The 17,271-nt window shown below is 38.7% G+C and overlaps 3 protein-coding genes across 4 annotated transcripts; 2 read left to right on the plus strand and 1 right to left on the minus strand.

Annotated features, from left to right (window-relative positions):
• Positions 1-197: 197 nt before the first annotated feature.
• On the minus strand, positions 198-5,875 carry atp5pb (ATP synthase peripheral stalk-membrane subunit b). The gene is made up of 7 exons (XM_079676988.1): positions 5,738-5,875; positions 4,881-4,917; positions 4,616-4,758; positions 3,940-4,103; positions 3,492-3,617; positions 2,760-2,939; positions 198-459 (listed from the first exon to the last, which is right to left on the minus strand). The coding sequence occupies exons 1-7, from the start codon at positions 5,763-5,765 to the stop codon at positions 382-384; spliced, it is 756 nt and encodes a 251-aa protein (XP_079533114.1). The 5' UTR covers positions 5,766-5,875; the 3' UTR covers positions 198-381.
• Positions 5,876-6,858: 983 nt separating this feature from the next.
• traf3ip3 (TRAF3 interacting protein 3) lies at positions 6,859-13,691 on the plus strand. Of its 2 annotated transcripts, none has more exons than XM_079677908.1 (14): positions 6,859-7,010; positions 8,035-8,500; positions 8,763-8,874; positions 8,990-9,107; positions 9,299-9,326; positions 9,437-9,466; positions 10,281-10,376; positions 11,043-11,114; positions 11,331-11,471; positions 11,645-11,782; positions 11,864-11,999; positions 12,091-12,236; positions 12,563-12,679; positions 13,247-13,691. In XM_079677908.1, exons 2-14 carry the CDS (start codon positions 8,078-8,080, stop codon positions 13,445-13,447), a joined length of 1,758 nt encoding a protein of 585 aa, XP_079534034.1. In that variant the 5' UTR covers positions 6,859-7,010; positions 8,035-8,077; the 3' UTR covers positions 13,448-13,691. The 2 variants fall into 2 exon arrangements, with proteins under 2 accessions (XP_079534034.1, XP_079534033.1); XM_079677907.1 differs by having other exon boundaries at positions 6,860-7,010; positions 8,763-8,901.
• A 1,507-nt stretch (positions 13,692-15,198) lies between these two features.
• dnase1l1l (deoxyribonuclease I-like 1-like) lies at positions 15,199-17,205 on the plus strand. Its single transcript, XM_079678800.1, has 9 exons — positions 15,199-15,347; positions 15,427-15,586; positions 15,671-15,759; positions 15,863-15,949; positions 16,043-16,164; positions 16,318-16,430; positions 16,609-16,766; positions 16,852-16,948; positions 17,036-17,205. Exons 2-9 carry the CDS (start codon positions 15,446-15,448, stop codon positions 17,114-17,116), a joined length of 888 nt encoding a protein of 295 aa, XP_079534926.1. The 5' UTR covers positions 15,199-15,347; positions 15,427-15,445; the 3' UTR covers positions 17,117-17,205.
• The last annotated feature ends 66 nt before the right edge of the window (positions 17,206-17,271 follow it).

The following is a 17,271-nucleotide window of genomic DNA, read 5'->3' on the forward strand; positions in this document are numbered from 1 at the left end:
AAAGGTCCTCAGTGATCCAGGAAATGCTCTTATACAATAACCTAGCTCGAGAGTAATCTATTATGGCTATAAAAGTGGTGACGTAAGTATGTTCCACATTCACACCCAACAACACTGACAAATACATGCAAAGGTTAAACTCAGTGTTTATAGAAAGAAAATACATTGCTTTAAGTGGAAAAACACAAACCAGCCTCTTCAAGTTGAATAAGAGAATTATTTATTTTACTATCAGATGACGTGAACATACTGTACACACCCAAAACATATTGACAGAGACAATCTTTAGAGAGGATAACGTTTATTCTGTAAAGAAAAGTGGGGTGTCGTCATGGGACCGCGGGTTGGGGATGAGAGAAATCTTCTCTGAGCATCGACCGTTTATACTGTAGCTTTGGCCTGGATGTTCTTGGCCAAGACATTCAGGTCTGAGATGCACTTGGCGATACTCTCCTTCTCCTAAAAAACAAACACACAAACACAATGCAAACCATTGAGTGTCAACTTGTAAACTTCATAAAACATTTAAGAAATCTCTTATTTTAGAAGTAAATCAATAAACAATAAATAAGGGCGGCTCCGTTTTTCTATTAGTGATAATAGAAATCCAAACTAAAATAATTTCTCTTTTGTAAAATGAAAAATAAAGAAGGTCCTTATTTTATATATAGAAAAAAGGCATTTCTTGTTTTAATCAGATATTCCGTTTGAATGGTCTGTTTGAGTCCAGATGCAAAAGAGATTACATGAGCGTGTTGCAATATGGTTTGTATCCTAATTAGCAAGGCTGGGGAGTGTAATTAAGTCTGTTTATTATTTGTATCTGCGAATGGATCTGGCCCTTCCTACATCCAGGACATGGTTAAACTGTACACCCCACCACGTGCACTCCGCTCTGCATCGGCCAAACAGCTCGCTGCACCCGCACTGCGAGGGGGACCCAAGTTCCCATCAGCAAAAACACGTGGGTTTGCTATCCTGGCTCCAAAATGGTGGAATGAGCTCCCCATTGAAATCAGCAAAGCAGATAGCTTACACATCTTCCAGCGCAGACTGAAAACTCATCTCTTTCGACCCCACTTCGAACAATAACATACTAACAAAGAACTGCACTTATATACTAATAAAGCACTTGAAATGTTTTAGCTCTATGAAACCTGATGTACTTATATGATTCTGTTTTCTTCAAGGTTGTATCTTCCTGGTCGAATGCACTTACTGTAAGTCGCTTTGGATAAAAGCATCAGCTAAATGCAATGTAATGTAATGTGTATTTTAGACTTTAGTGACACCTAAAGTGTATCGTTAGTCTAGTTAATTCTAAAGATACTTGGGTAACATGTTTTTTTTTTCTGACAGGAAGGAAATAAATGCTGACGAGTGAAATCAGTCCAAAGTATCTCCAGATGGACAGGAAGTGAACTCATCTGTCAGCCAAGAATCTCCATGTCACCGACGTTAGGGAGCTAAAACCTGCTAACTTCCCAGAAAAATAACTATGGCTGCTTCCAAGAGACTCATAATAATAATAATAATAATAATAATAATAATAATAATAATAATAATAATAATAACAATAACATTCTCTTGGATAACTTGGAAAGTTTGCATCTTTAAAAAAATGGGTGTTTGTAGAGAGGAGGCTTCTCTTATCATGTTTTACAGCTGGGCCAAGACAGTAAATGCGCCACTGCAGGCCTCGCTCGGCCTCGCTCGGTTTGGTTAGGCCTTATTAGGCCAGGCTCACTTTAATGCTGCGCTCACATTACAGTTTAGGAACTGGGGTAGTATCTATAGTAACGCAGTGTAGGCGGGCCCGTGACGTCATCTTCAATGAGCTCCCCAGAAAAACCATACAACCGTTAGCTCTTAGCACTCAGAGCTCACAGCTCTTCATATCTGTTCAGAAACTAGACAAAAGTTAAACAAGTACAAACCACATACTGTCTGTGTCATGGCTAATACAGTCGCTGGTTTATTTATGTCTGTGTAGGCCGTTGTTGTGAGTGTGGACGGTCGGAGCATATATAACGTTAGCTTATCCAAGCACCATTTAGAAAACACGCATTTTAAAAGGTTTTTCGCCTGCCTTCTGTCTGCAGACTTGTCAAAGCCTTAATTCATGGTTTTTACTATCCGGTATCAGTATGTTGTTACTTCGGCATCATTTTGAAACGTGTATTACAATTAAATCACGGTCAAATATGTTCATCTTGTTGTAGTTGTAGCCCCCTTGACAGCGATTCTCTCTCGTTTAGCAAACTCAGCCCGACTCAGCCCTGTTTGTTGGCCTCGATAGAACCACGATTTAGTCGGGCCAGAAAAAAGGTGAAAAAGGAGCCCCGGGCCGGAACTAGGCCAAGTGTAAGCGCAACCAAAAACAGGCCCCGCACGGCTCGGCACGCTTAAAGCGAGCTCCGCGCTGTCGTGTGAATCCGCCATAAGAGGACAAGACTAGAGATACCGCCCTGACACTGGATGTTTGATCCTCAAAAAGGTAGAAAGATAGTGAAAACTGAAATCTCCTCCAAAACAAATGCAATGGTGACTTTAAAAAAATATTGGTGAAAAGCAAAACATTTTCCTCCTCCTCCTCCTCCTCCTCCTCCTCCTCCTCCTCCTCCTCCTCCTCCTCCTCCTCCTCCTCCTCCTCCTCCTCCTCCTCCTCCTCCTCCTCCTCCTCCTCCTCCTCCTCCTCCTCCTCCTCCTCCTCCTCCTCCTCCTCCTCCTCCTCGAGGCTTCGACAGTTTGACACCAACCTGCTGGGCGGTGATGCTGCCGACGACGTTCTTCTCCACCCAGTTGACCATGTGCTCCTTCTCCATCCGGACCTTGAGGTGCTGCAGGGCCAGCTGGTAGTCCAGGCGCCTCTTCACCTCGTGGTTCGCATGGTGTAGCCTCTCTCTGTAGTTGGTTTCCAACAGCATGGACACGTTGTTCTGAGGGGAAGAGCAGTCCATACAGTCAAAGAAAGCTCACTGACGAAATACACCTGGTCTACATTTGGGTTGCTAATGTTGGCATTTAATGCATCTTCCATATTCATTTAAAGCACGCTAAACTCCTTCCTTACATCTGAACATTTACTCTGATGTATTGGCTTTACAGCACATATGATCTAACGTGAGCTAGTTTGTAAAAGGTTTACCAAAGAAAAATGTACTTGTATGAAGGGCTTTATAAAAAGAAGTTTGGTTTTGTAAACTGAGAACAACGCTGTTCAACGGTTCTACCAGACTGACAATTGAAAGTGCAGAGGGAGGAACATTTACCTGAGCAACAGTTAAATGAGAGTAGAAGAATAGAGTCATCTTTGGTCAGATATATGGGAATAACGTATATCAAAATGTGTGTGGATAAAAATACTAACAGGTTCCTGATGTAAAGTTTAGAATAATGCATGTTTATTGTGTAATGAGTGCCGTGTGAATAAGAAACGGAACATTATGAAGATGTGGGAAAATAGAAACGGACAGTTCAAAGCTGGTTACCCTCTTAGCGTCGAAGAGCATGGATCTTCCCTCCACTCGCCACTGTTCCTTCTTCTCCTCCGCGATAGCATCAACGTAGCACGCCATGGCTTGGTCCTTCACCTCTTCAATCCAGGCTGCTTTTTCCTGCAAAAACACAACACACACAGCATTATATCAGTGCTTGAAAAGGCTGTACACAAATTAAAAAAGACAAATAGCCTATAAACATGTCTATGAAAAAAAAAAAGATCAGAAATTCGGAAAAAGGCAGAATGAGTAGGATTAGGTTTGCATTTTGGCTGTGTTCGGAACAGAACAGGGGAAAGAAATGCAAATATACATGAAGGTAAAACGTCAAGTTGACTAAGCTCTTTCCAAAACGAGAAGGGTCCTTGTTATTTTGCCTTTAAAATGTAGCCAATAATTGGTCAGAAAAAAACGCAAATCCAAGTGGTTGCCAGCTTACCTCTTCCATTTTGTCCATAGCAGATGCAAAGCTTGGTCCAAATTTCTTGACAGCTAAGACGAAGACGGTGCCGATGGTTAGGGCTGCAACGGTCTCATGGTTGATGACGTAGAGCTCCTTGGAGAGCAGCCAGACGCTGAGGCCAGTACCCAGCATGTAGGGTCCTAGTGAGAAAGATCAGCACGGAGAATTTGATCAGTCAATGTTCATGTAGCATCTTCATTTTGATCAGAATCAGTGATAAGCCACGGAAACATACAAGCTGCATTCAGTTGGGATGAAATACATATCTGAACAACTCAAAGGAAACTAAATCTCTGCTTAAACTCTGTCCATTCTAAACAGGGCTTAAGAGTTTTGCTTGCCGCTGCATTTTATTAATTCAATTTCAGACTATTTGTTTAAATCTTTCCCACCACAATGAGTTATTGAACATTTGGAAATGACACTTTTTATTGCATGGATGATGTTTTTAATACTGACATCGAAACTCTTTGATGTTTGTTGGGTTTTGACCTAATGAGAATACATATGTAATATTTTTTGGTAGCTATTAAGGTTACAATTGCTGTTCATTATTTGATTTAAGTGAAGCTATACAGCGGTATTCAAATACTCAGTGTTTCATTTCAAGAGAAATTAAATAACCAAAAAGGTGAGTTTTGCGTCTACCGACCTGTAGCTCCAGTCTTGGGGTACAGGAGCTGGAAGAACTCCTCTGGTACGATGCCATGACGGACCTTGCCTCCCTCTGGCAGGGGGGCCACTGGAGCCAGACTCGGGGATGATGTGTGCAGGGAGCGAGAGGCCTGGATCAGACTGTGCAAAACAAAATCACACATCACTATTAATAAGATAAAAGATTTGTATTTGTTATTCCTTAAATCTATCCTGTTGGCAACAAATACTTAAATACAAATATATTTTAAAAACACACTTACCCAGCTCCAAGGGGGGCAGTGCTTTTCAGGCCACTGGCTGCAATCAAGAAGAAACAATGATGTAACTTCAGGGCTGCAAATATTGCTTGTTTTTATTCATATTTAGTGCATTTATTTTATACTTAAGCATTCAACACCACTCTGAAATTGTTTCTACAACAGCTGAACATTGTAACCTTCATGAAGGTTGTAATAGTTCTAGGACTGTTGTATTTGCCATGTGTAATACATAAACTGGAAATGTATACATGGTCAATATATACAGAAGTCAAGAAATCTTATAATTGTATGAAGCCATTTTAATATCACCTGATGATAGCATGATATCAACAATACAAATGTCAGGTAGCAAATAGGTTGTCCTCAAATGAATAACTTGTGAAAGCATTAAGATAAAATAAACACTTCTTGTGGATTTGCATTGTGTAAGTGGGGTTTGTCCTTTATTAAAAACGTAAAAAGTCCCAATACCGACCAACGCTAGCTGTCAATAGGTGACATTTACATGCGTGCAGAGCTAAAGCTAGCTAACTAGCTTCGGTTTGCTATAGTTAGCTTTAGATCATTCAACACAGCTGTAACCAACCGTTAGTGGTGTCTGATATATAAATACAATACATTAAACACAGTCAATTGCGTTATTGCCAATACAAATACAAGCAATAGCTACAGTTGTACCTTGCTTGTTGCTAAGCCACTTAAAGCTAGCATTAGCATGTCTCCCATTCAATGTGCGGCCTTCACTTTACCCTTCAGCTTCACATTCACTTTAAACTGTTATTTCTCCGACCTGACACTGGTTATGCATGAGAGTTTCATACAACAATAATTTGCTAGATTAATATAATAATGCATACCTGACACAGCAATGACCCTGGACAACATGATTGAAGGAAGAAGAGCCAAGTATTCCTGCTACACTGGGCACACTGTTTGTTTCGGACTCTTCGTGCCCTTCTGCAAAGAGCCACAAGGATGGCGGACACACAAGATATCCTCCTAAAGTATCGCGAGAGTTGAGTAGAGCTTCTATTTTTAGGGTTGTTAAAGGAAGTGACCACGAGATGGAGCTGTATGCACAGATACCATTTGTCACTGTCCTCACTTTTTGGATTGGATTAATAGAGATTATGGTATCAATGTAGATCATTTATTTGAGTTGGTAGCTCTACTCTTTGCTAAGAGCCGTTGCATTAAGTAAAATAAAATTGAAGATAATCATGACCTTAATTAAAACTTATTATAAATACAAAAATAAAGTAAATTAAACAAGTAAACAACCCATACACAACTACAGATGACAAGTCTGCTCTCATCTACTGTACAGCTTTAGATTGAAGTTTGTTTATTTTCCCCATTTAACCAGCTACAACAGAGGCACTGGTATTGTTTTCACCTTTTAAGTCTGACTGTGGCCACTGGGTTCTTTGGGTCACCTTCAGTAGAGTGAACCACCACAGCCACAGGATTTACAGAAGACAACTGCCTGTTTGACAATTATACATCATAACAAGATAATACAACACAAAATTATCTATAATCTGAGGGAACCCTTTTGCTTCACACTTTGATAAATTGGGTCAGAAATAAAGAATGAATAAGGAAATAAAAATCATTAAAAAACAAAATAAAATGCCCAGATTCACATATATTGGTTTTTTTCCAATTTACATAATTATGTAGCATAACACAAAATAACTGTGAATGGTAATATTCAAGTTATACGCTTCTGTCCAAACAAAATCTTGTCTTGACAATATATTGGTAAATCTGGTGTATACTCTGACAGAATATAGTCTAGTCCTCTTTAACCCACTTTAATGAAAAACTTTTGTTATTTTTAGAGGTCTCTCCACTGTGGTGTGTTTTATACCGTCTGTTTGCAGGGGGAATTGTCTGTGTGTGTGTAATCTTGGGGCCCACCCGTGTATGGCATCAGTTTGATGCGAGTGGCTGGTGAGATAGAGGAACATATGACGCTATGGTTCTCTTCACTTCCTGTAAAATTATGTTCAACTGAAACAGCTATGTGAAACAGACAAAACACCGACACTATTTCAGAAGAGTTAGAAAATGGACTTCACATTCACTTCATGAAGACTTTTCTCCACTGAATGACAGGCGTTTTGGGTAAGATCTATGATTTCTGCTTTTCAAGTAACATTTTGTGTTTGCATGATCTTGAACATTTTCCCTTAAGAGTCTCGATACACCAGGGCCTTGTCTGTCTTTGAGAACTCTGATACTCAGCGATAAATGAGCTTTCTGACAAAATGCAAACACAATGCAACCATTGCAACATTACCTTTATTAATAAAAGCATTACCTTGCAAGTTATTATTCATACTGCTTATTTTACAACTTACCTCAATGGTTCATAAAGATAATTCATTCATTTGCAACACAGGGCATCCTACATTTAAAAGAAACTGTTTATGCTTTGCATTTTGTTTCATTTGAAGTATACTACTCCTATAACTTTGGAGCCGATTCACCAATTTGCTTAAATTAGCAACAGTTATTTACAGAGTTATTTCATTATAGCTAATAGAGAAACATGATTTATGTTAGCTGCAAGTTCTCACAAGTGGTGTTTAGGAATACAACCATTTATACCAAACAACTTAGGGTATATATGTATACAGTGTTTTCTAGGTATATGGAAAAACAAGAAAACTGTTGTTACATACATATCTACATATATATATTGTAATGTATATCACTGTCTGAGCTATTATTTTGCACCTAAAATACTGAAAACGTATCTTAGTTATATGATTGCATACACACAGTGAATTGAATCATTCTTAATCAGCTGTTAACATATATTAGATATTGCTTTTTTTGACATGTTTTCCTTAATATTGGAATCACATTACAGCAGCAGTTAACAACATCATAATTAGTTAAATAGATTTCATGATTTATCCTTTTTACTTTTTAGAATGTAAATGTATTAATTAATATAATATAAAAAAAAATTCATTGAGGAAAAAAAAACACAATTTGGGGATACAAGCATTTTCTGCTTGTGATTGTTTCTATTAGAAATATTTCATTGAGATTATCATACCAGTCTGCTATAGATGGTCTGCCATACTGTATATTTAATCATATTTAACAGTTACATTCATTTCCTGATACATTGTTGCAGTTGAACAGCCAGAGGACAGCCAGAGGACAGCCAGAGGACAGCCATGGATGCCCTGCCTTTCAGAGGATCACAACTCTCCCCAGAGAAACCCTTTGACCAGAAAGTGGACCTCAGAGCAGAGAAACGTGAATACCTGCGAGGACGTAACAACGTGACTTCATGTCGCAGCCCAACAAGGGAAATGAACACCAGACTGATCAAAAATGAACTGAAGGAAAAGAGGCATCTTGAATTCCTCAGGAGGAGATCAGTGAGCCCAGAGCCGTGTGGTGAAAATATTTCCAACTATTCTTCCAGGAGGAAACTTTCACCAAACACGTTTTCATTGAAACATTACAGTTCATTCAGCAAGTCAGAGACATTGCATACAAACATCCAAAATACTCCCACTGCTAATGGAAGGCTTCCAAAGATTATTTTAACACCCAACAGCAAAATATCTGATGGCCCAAGCACCAGCAACTGGGTAAATATCATTCAATGTTATTAAGATGGTTATCTTAGAAGAAGAATGATTGATCTTCTTCTTTAAAGTTATCAGAAAGCAGATTCTGATTTTATCTGAGATGATTGTTACTTTTATTTATTTATTTTATTTGCCCTTAATGGATTTTATTATTAATGTTGTCAATTTATTTATTTTTTCCTCTGTAAAGAACTTTGTACTTTTGAATAACGCTCCATTATTTAACTTTTGTAACACCTGCCTCTTCTCTCTCTCCCCTCAGGCTACATTATGGTCGGAACAGGTAACACTAAGGCAGGAGAAAGGCAGCGCTAGAAGTCCAGCATCTACCTCTCCACCAGATATAAAGGAAACAACCCAGAGCAGGACGAAAGGCACAGATAAAAGAGAGACTATAAATGGTTAAAGTCTTGCCTACATAACATTGTTGACCAAAAATGCAAATTATCTTCCATACTCACAAGGCTGTGTCCTAACTTTTTCTTAAAGGTCAAAATACAAACATCAAAACATTCATCCAAACAGAAAAGATCCACAAAAAATTCATCATGAAAACTGAAAATATTCTGCAAAAGAAGATAATGCACGAGTCCAGTGTGCAGACTTTGTGAGTTAATCTTAAATCTCAAATTTCATATAAAAAGCAATAGTGATCAACCTTTTTTTTCCTCACATATAGTTTTATATTTGATATAAAACCGATGTGAATAATTAATTAATAATGATAAACTGCCAGCTTACAAAAAAGTGCAGAAGTAAATGCTTTTTTATCTTAATAGTATATTTTCTTTCTTTCAGGTCTGGTTTTGTCACTGTGAAGGAGTCAGTAAGTTTCAAACTGTTGCTAAACTAACTTGGGTTTTATATCTTATTTTCATATTAGAAAAATCAGATTTAATTAAATGTCTTTGATGTCTCTTATCTCTAACATTATAGGATCTTCAGAGGTTGACTGACTACTTGCAGGTAAGTTCTGCTGATTTGTTTAGTTAAAGCAGAACTGTGCTACCGTTAGAGAATTGAACACATTTCCCTCTTGTAAATAAAACATTGAACTCCTTATTGATCTTATTGATACAGTGTCACTTTGTCTGGAATGACCTCTAGCTTTTGGTGGCTAACGTTAGCAAAGTGAGCTACATTTTGTTTAACTGACATTACTTAAATAAGTTTGACTTTTATCACTGTTGGTTTTCAGTTTTATCAGTCTTGGATGCAAGTTGGACAGTTTTACTTTTAAAATAATATGAAGCTAGAGTGTGGCCTGCTAGCAATTAGTGGCAATTGACTTAATGGCTTGTCTGTATTTTGGATTATTTGCAATAAGCGACAAGTTAGGTTCATAAATATTATAAATATATTCTTAACTACAATAAGCCATTAGGCTTTTTCTTTTTTTTTTACAGTAGACTATTCTCTAACCAGGGTGTAAGCCTTCTTAAAGCTTCGTAAAATAAATCAAAGCAATACAAAAACAGGGCATGAAGTTAATAGATTGGAAAAGGACACGCAATTGTTAAAAGCAGTAGAAGCAGTATTGAGATATACATATCGAACAGGATTGTAAGAACCAGTCATACTTTGCTGCTGTAGTTTGTTTTTATCCAGGTAGCCTACTATGAGTTAATTGACTAAATGTTTGTGACAAAAATAAGAAATCTTGCAGTTTTATTTTTATGAAGAATATGAGATGATATTTGAAGTTGTGGGAATACGATGCTGACATGATTTGCATGTTGTTGTAGCTCTCTCTTTCTTCTGCTGTGTGTTTGTGTGCCAGGAGGCCCTGTGGAGAGAGGAGGCTGTGAGGAAGAAGCTAGCAGCCCTCCAGGAGAGCACATCAAACCTCGTGAACTCCTCCAGCAAAATATGGACGGTAAGATTCTCCATCACCACGAAAACCCTCAGTTTTTCGCAGTAACAGATTCAAAATACTAAACACAAATCTTTAGTTTTAAGAGGAAATGGTTCTCTGGTAATAACATTGAAAAACTCATTTGGTGAATGCTACCTCAGGAAGGCCTGTGCAGTCTGTGGTTAAGAGCTTCCTGCTTCCGCTCTCAAGCCTATATTGCATATTGCACGCTGTCGTTCTTATACAGGAAGGGTGTGACATTCAGTTGCTGTATTGTATAGGTGCTATCCATCCTCATTAGCTTTCTCTTTGCTTTAATGAATGAAAGGGTGATCTTTGTGTTCCTCTTTTTTGTAGTTTTTTAATTTGTATTTGAGTTTTGAGAGCTGTGGATCTAGAAGTTGTATTACTTTAAAACAATGAGTGCCTTTTAATTCTCACTCAGGTATGTTATTCTGAGGGAACTTATACATTATATATGTTTCCATACTCAGTACAGTGTATTGCTGCAGCACATGCAGAGATTGTGATCTGTTTTGAGGCTCACTGATGCTGCAAGTTCCCTTTGTGCACCTGTGAGCGCAGACAGTGAAGGAACAAACTGTCAGAGTCTGGTAGACCAACCATTCATTTTCCATCTGCAGGCTACAGCGTGACAGCCACTCATTTCCTTTCTAACCCACACAGGCTCGCTGCTCTGAAGACCTGCTGAGAAACAAGATCAAGGCTCTGGAGGCGCAGCTGCAAGTCAGCCTGCAGGTAAGAACTGCAGCTGCTGGTGAAGAACAAACCATTTAGTGTTTCTTTTCTGTTATTGTATGCTTTCTTTGCACCAATCCCAAAATGGTGTCCTTCCTAAAGAAGCCAACCTTCTCGACACTTGTACTGAGTCATGCAGTGATGATACTACTATATCGATTTGATTAACACTGTAAGAATTTGTAGGTGTACCTCAGCAGTGTTGTGTCCTTTTAGAAGTTTCCCAAGGATGGAGTGAAGAGACTGGTGATACAGATGGAGAAGCAGAAAATGGTGTATGAGGAGAGTGCACTGGTCACACTGCAGAAGGTCACACAGGAGAAAACTGAGGCGCTTTGCAAGGCTGAGACACTGCAGGTCATAAAAACATCTAGCTTTTAACTCAAAACATAAACAACCAGAATGTTTCCTTTTCACTATGCTGAAAGACACATTCATGTCACTGACTCAATTATGTTTTCAGGCTGTAGATGTCAAAAAGTAAGATTTAATACATGAATCTCTGAGATACCTTGTTTTTGTGCCACTAGGAAGCGCTCATAAAAGTAAACGCAGAGTCACTGAGGTGGCAGGGCCTTTATGAGGAGCTGAAGCTGAACTCTGTACAGCTCCAGGAGAACCAACGCCTCAGTGATGATCAACTGCAACAGCTGCACAGCCAAGCGGAGGTACGGTAGTCCAAGAGCAGGTGGAAGGAAAGAGGTTTGACTGTGTGCTGTACTTATAAAGCCTCTGTGTGTACTGTTCAGCTGTCTAGAGGCAGAGAGTCCGGGCTGAGCCAGGAGGTGGTGTCATTGAGACAGGAGAATAAGGACCTACAGTACAACGCTTCCCTGCTGGAAGAGGACAACCAGACCTTAAGAGAGGAAATTCAGGACCTCAGAGGCAAGACATAGTCATATTACTTTATACTGAGGGCTATTTTTATAATACGTGCAACACACATCAGTAATTTAAACTGCTTTCTATTCCCTAGGTGTCAGCAATAAGAGCCAGGACTTGATGATGCAGGAGCGTGTGATGTCAGAGGATGCAGAGACACGACAGGCGGAGAGGAGGGACTCTGAGGTGGAGAAAGAGCTCCGTCACACTCAGGAGAAACTCCAAATCAAGGAGAGAGAGGTAGAGTCGAGATATCAAAGTGTACTGTAGCGCATTTACTGTACACGTTTCACAATTTGATCATTTCAATCTGCCACACGAATATTCATAAATTATAATGTTCATGATCTCAGAGTTGTACAGAGATGCATAATAATCATGATGGTTAAAGAGGCATTATTCAGAAATATAAAACAAAGGAAACACCTTGTATCGACAAGGTTCTTTTTCAAATGAATGTCAAAAATTATTACTCATTGCAGACAAATGTATTCTCAATACTGCCATATGGTGTGTCTCTGTATGTGTGTGTCTGCGTGCGTGCGTGTGTGTGTGTGTGTCTGCAGTGTGAGGAGCTGCAGACAGAGCTGCATTCCGTGGAGCAGGAGTGTAAGTCCAGCCAGGCCCGGCTGTCGCAGTGCAGGGACGAGCTCCGGCAACTCAGCCATCACCGCAGGAGACCGGTGAGCCGTGTGTGTGTGTGTGTGTGTGTGTGTGTGTGTGTGTGTGTGTGTGCGTGTGTGTGTGTGTGTGTGTGTGCGTGTGTGCGTGCGTGCGTGCGTGCGAGTATAAAACACAATTCCTTGATATACTCAAATGCTCTCATTAACTGACAAAAGCTTTACATTATTAAGACAACAAAAGCATAGTTACAGTACAAAAGTAAATGTATTCACTCGAAACAATGGCTATTTTTTATTTAGCAATATATTGTATGAGATATAATTATCGATGCATTAATGTGTTAATTTTTATGTTAGAAAAGGGAACTTATTTGACCATATATACTGCTTGGTAGCCGCAAAGGGATAAAAACAGTCTTATCTCAACATATGATAATTCATAACTTATTGATTATATTTTTTATTCTAAATTTGAATCTTTAAATGAGTTAAAGATATTGAATAAATGTGGTAAAGTACCAGGGATCAAAATTGTGCTTAGTTATCTTACGTTACATACCTTGCTGTATAGATGTAACTATATATTACTTTATATTTTATATATTTCTTTCTTCCCTCTTTGTTTAGACGCGGTGTGGTTCCTGCTGGAGGGTGTGTTTGTTCCTCCTATTTCTCCTGGCTGTGGCGGGGGTTGCCATGTTGTGGCTGTGGCATCCTCCTTTCAGGGAGCAGGTTAAAGACCTGTACTCAGACATAGAAACACGTATCGAAGACTATCTCATGGACATGGCCTCTCCTCAACACTCAGGCTGTTTTAGACCCATATGATGTCAACATTATTTTATTGTCGTTTTTTTGGTTGCTTTTGATTATCTTTTTCTTCTTTTTTGTCTGGGATGTAGAATGCATTTAGTTAATATTTTTGGATTTGATAAAAATGTTTGACTTGGAGCTCAAAGTTTGTGTGAACAGTTTTTGTTGCCATCTGTGGGATGTTTGCATACATGTGAACAGCTCCAGTGTGAAAAATGTTTGTAATGTTTACAACAATTAAAAACCACTATGACATTAATAGTTTTCTGACATTAATAACATTTTGAGAAACTGTGAGTTAATAGTTTCAAAAAAAATGGTGAGGTATTCTTTGTACTTTACACTTATTTTGTCAAAAGCACCCTATTTCATATTGAAAAAGCCATGTCAAAATGAAATAAAATATAAAATCAAGAAAAACCTGTTCTCCACTGTTCTCAATTAAAGAAAGAATGGAGAGCAAGGAAAATGAAATAGCAATTCAAATTTGACAGACGTTACGTTCAATTAAAATATTGTACAAATGTGCCACTAGTTAGAGTCTAGAGTTCATCGTGCTTTGGGTTAATAAAAGATTTGTAAGACACTGTTAACCAACTAACTTAACTAACTAATCTGTGGGACTAATAAAGGTATTCTGATTCTATAAAAAAAAACACTCATGTTTACAGTTTCATGGTTGTATACTTGTGCAATCTTAAACAAGGAAACACAAAATAAGACCCCAGCTGTCACGTCATATCGCTTAGAGTTATTAATAAAACTCAAGTGTGTTCAAGTGAAACTAAATGCCTGAGCCCCACAACAGTATTTCTAGGGGATAGGGTTGCTGTACTTACTTACTGTACAAACAATAACTAACTTTTGTGTCGTGTTTGGGGAACATAGTCACATCTTAAAAACAGTAATACTGCATTACACTGTGGAAATACTCCTTTACAGTCAAAGCAAAGTTATTTTCTGCATTGAAAAATTATACTTGGGTTAACAAAAGGTATTATACAGTAAGCCCCTGTCAGAGTTAGTTTTTTAAACAGACATTTTTGGTGATCACCGTGATGGATTAACATATGTATACTTAGTGTTGTGGCTGTTTAAGGTCAAACACACTTTGACCACTCTACAGTATATACTATATATTATGTAGTTCAATCTACAACAGTGCAACACATGTTTTTAATCATCATCATCATCATCATACCTCAACTTGCAAAGTAACTACAGCTATCAAATAAAGGTAATACATAAAAAGTACAATATTTCCTTAAGTTCCTCAGCATTGTATTCAAGTACAGTAGGCTATATTTTAATACATGTACTTCACTACTATTAAATAAATGTATCAAACCTTATTGCATTATAAAACGATGTATTGTATCAGTACTTAACTATATTTGAACCAGTATCATCATATTGAATGGGTATCATTTAATATGATGATACTAGTAATATCCTGTATGAGGTCATTGAGTAGCCTACATGACAGAAAAAACACAATACAGATCAAAAAGACATAACATAAAAATGACTGTCAGAGGGAGAAGCACCCACATCACAGTTAAGAGCTCAGCGTTATTTATGTCAGTAATGGTAACAACCAGCTCTCAATGCTAAAATGACAGAATAATATGTTGTAAATTCTACCCAAATGTTCATGAAACTGACAGACATGACCCATGGCAGTGTCTATTGTCTGATAACACTCACACTCAGAGACAAAACACAGCGCTGTTCATTGTGTTCAGTGGTTTTAACAGTTCCAGATAAAGCTCCATTCTCACCAGGCCCTGACACAGCACATCCGTCCGTTTACCTGCATGTTCCCAAATACACCGCCACCAACTGAAGGGATGGATCTCTGCCTGCCTGAGGTCAATCTCGTGTTGAACCGACACAGAGAGTGAGAGGGGGCAAAGTAAGAGCAGAAGAGTTTTTTTTGTACATATTTCACAACAGGATTAAGAGGATCTTGCCAAACCCTCTTTGACTTTCAGAGTGATAAGCCTCTGCGAGATGAGGACTGCGGTTCTGCTGTTAGTCGTGGGGTTGTGTGTGCTGGACGCCACATCTGCCCTGAAAATCTGCGCGTTCAATGTTCAGAGCTTCGGTGAATCAAAGGCAAACAACAGGAAGGTTATGGGGATTCTACTAAAGGTATTTTACTGTGTGTATACAGCTAGAACAACATCTAAACAAGAGTAAACAACTTAAAGGTCTTCTTTTTCTTTTGCTCCATAGATTATTTCTCGGTGCGACGTGTGTCTTATTCAGGAGGTCAGAGACTCCAAAGGAGCAGCAATAAAAGCTTTGGTTAAGGATCTTAACAGGTACAAGCTTTCTCAGTTTCAAACCGGCTCATTCAAAGGATGTGGTAAGACCTCTGTCACACATTCAACTTTAAACGCATCTCTTCTATGTTGTTGTCGGCAGATATGACAAATCTAACACATACTCCTATGTGGAAAGTGAAAGGCTGGGCAGGAAGAGCTACAAGGAGCAGTATGTTTACCTCTACAGGTAACCTATAATCTAACACCGCCAACTGCTGTAGAGGGACAGTTTAGGGTGACATCTTTAACATTGTCTTTTTTCCTCCCTCATCTTCTTCAGGACCAATGTGCTGACGGTCCAAGAGCACTATCAGTATCCTAAACTAGAAGGAGACGGGACCAATGAAACAGATGTTTTCTCCAGAGAGCCTTTTATCGTTCGCTTTCACTCCCCAACAACATGTAAGATAAAACAAACGGCATCTTTGAAAACTTCCATGACAGGAAATTAGCCACCTTAGTATCTTAGTAAGATCTGAGGCCAGTATCACATAGATACGTTTATCACATGTTCTTTGAAGATGCTTTACTTATAATTGGTTTCTTGTGTTGCAGTGGTGAAGGATTTTGTCCTGATTGGTCAGCACACCTGTCCCAAAAATGCCATGAAGGAGATTAATGAACTGCACACTGTCTTCAAAGGGATTTACCAGAAGTGGAAGACTGAGGTTAAACCATAGCATTATTTTCCACTTATTTTGGTTATATTTTATCTATGTCTCTGTCAGTGTTCTGAAGCTTTGCCTCTTATGGTTAAGCTATGGTTTCTCACTTCCACATATCATGAGATTTATGAGTATTTTTGATGTTTTGAACTTCCCTTTTTGCTTCCTTGCCTTCACTCAGAATGTGATGATCTTAGGGGACCTCAACGCTGCCTGCAGCTACGTCACCATCAAGGGCTGGAAGGCCAACCGCTTGAGGAGTGACCCCAAATTTCACTGGCTAATCGGAGATGACCAAGACACTACTGTCCGTGATAAGACACACTGTGCCTACGACAGGTTAGTGAAGTCCTGAAGAAGTCCTTTACAATCACTCTTTTGGCAGTAGGGTAATGCCTTCAATACGTTTCTCCCTTTCAAACAGGATCATTGTCCATGGACGTGAGATTATTTCCGGTATAGTACCAGGCTCCGCTCAGCCGTTCAACTTTAAAGAGAATTTCCATCTCACAGAGGAGGAGGTAAACATGTTAAAAATATACTTTTCTTTGGTTCAGTATTGTACTTAAAACGAACATTAATCCTGTTCTTCATGATGTCTCTTTTAGGCTCTCGAAGTGAGCGATCATTTCCCTGTAGAAGTTGACCTGAAGCCCAACCACCGCTACCTCCTCCGCAACGAGCTGTAGGACAACCATCATCAAACCCGGATGTCTTCATTTGAACTGTTTTACTTGATTTTAGATGTCAAATTAAATAAAAGCTACTAACAAAATAATCACTGACAGCTATTGTTCTTTTTTTTAATGACCAACTACTCAAAGTTGCACTGCACTCATCTCAG

Source organism: Notothenia rossii (genome assembly GCF_949606895.1).
Source record: "Notothenia rossii genome assembly, chromosome: 4".
In the NCBI taxonomy this organism is placed as follows: domain Eukaryota; kingdom Metazoa; phylum Chordata; class Actinopteri; order Perciformes; family Nototheniidae; genus Notothenia; species Notothenia rossii.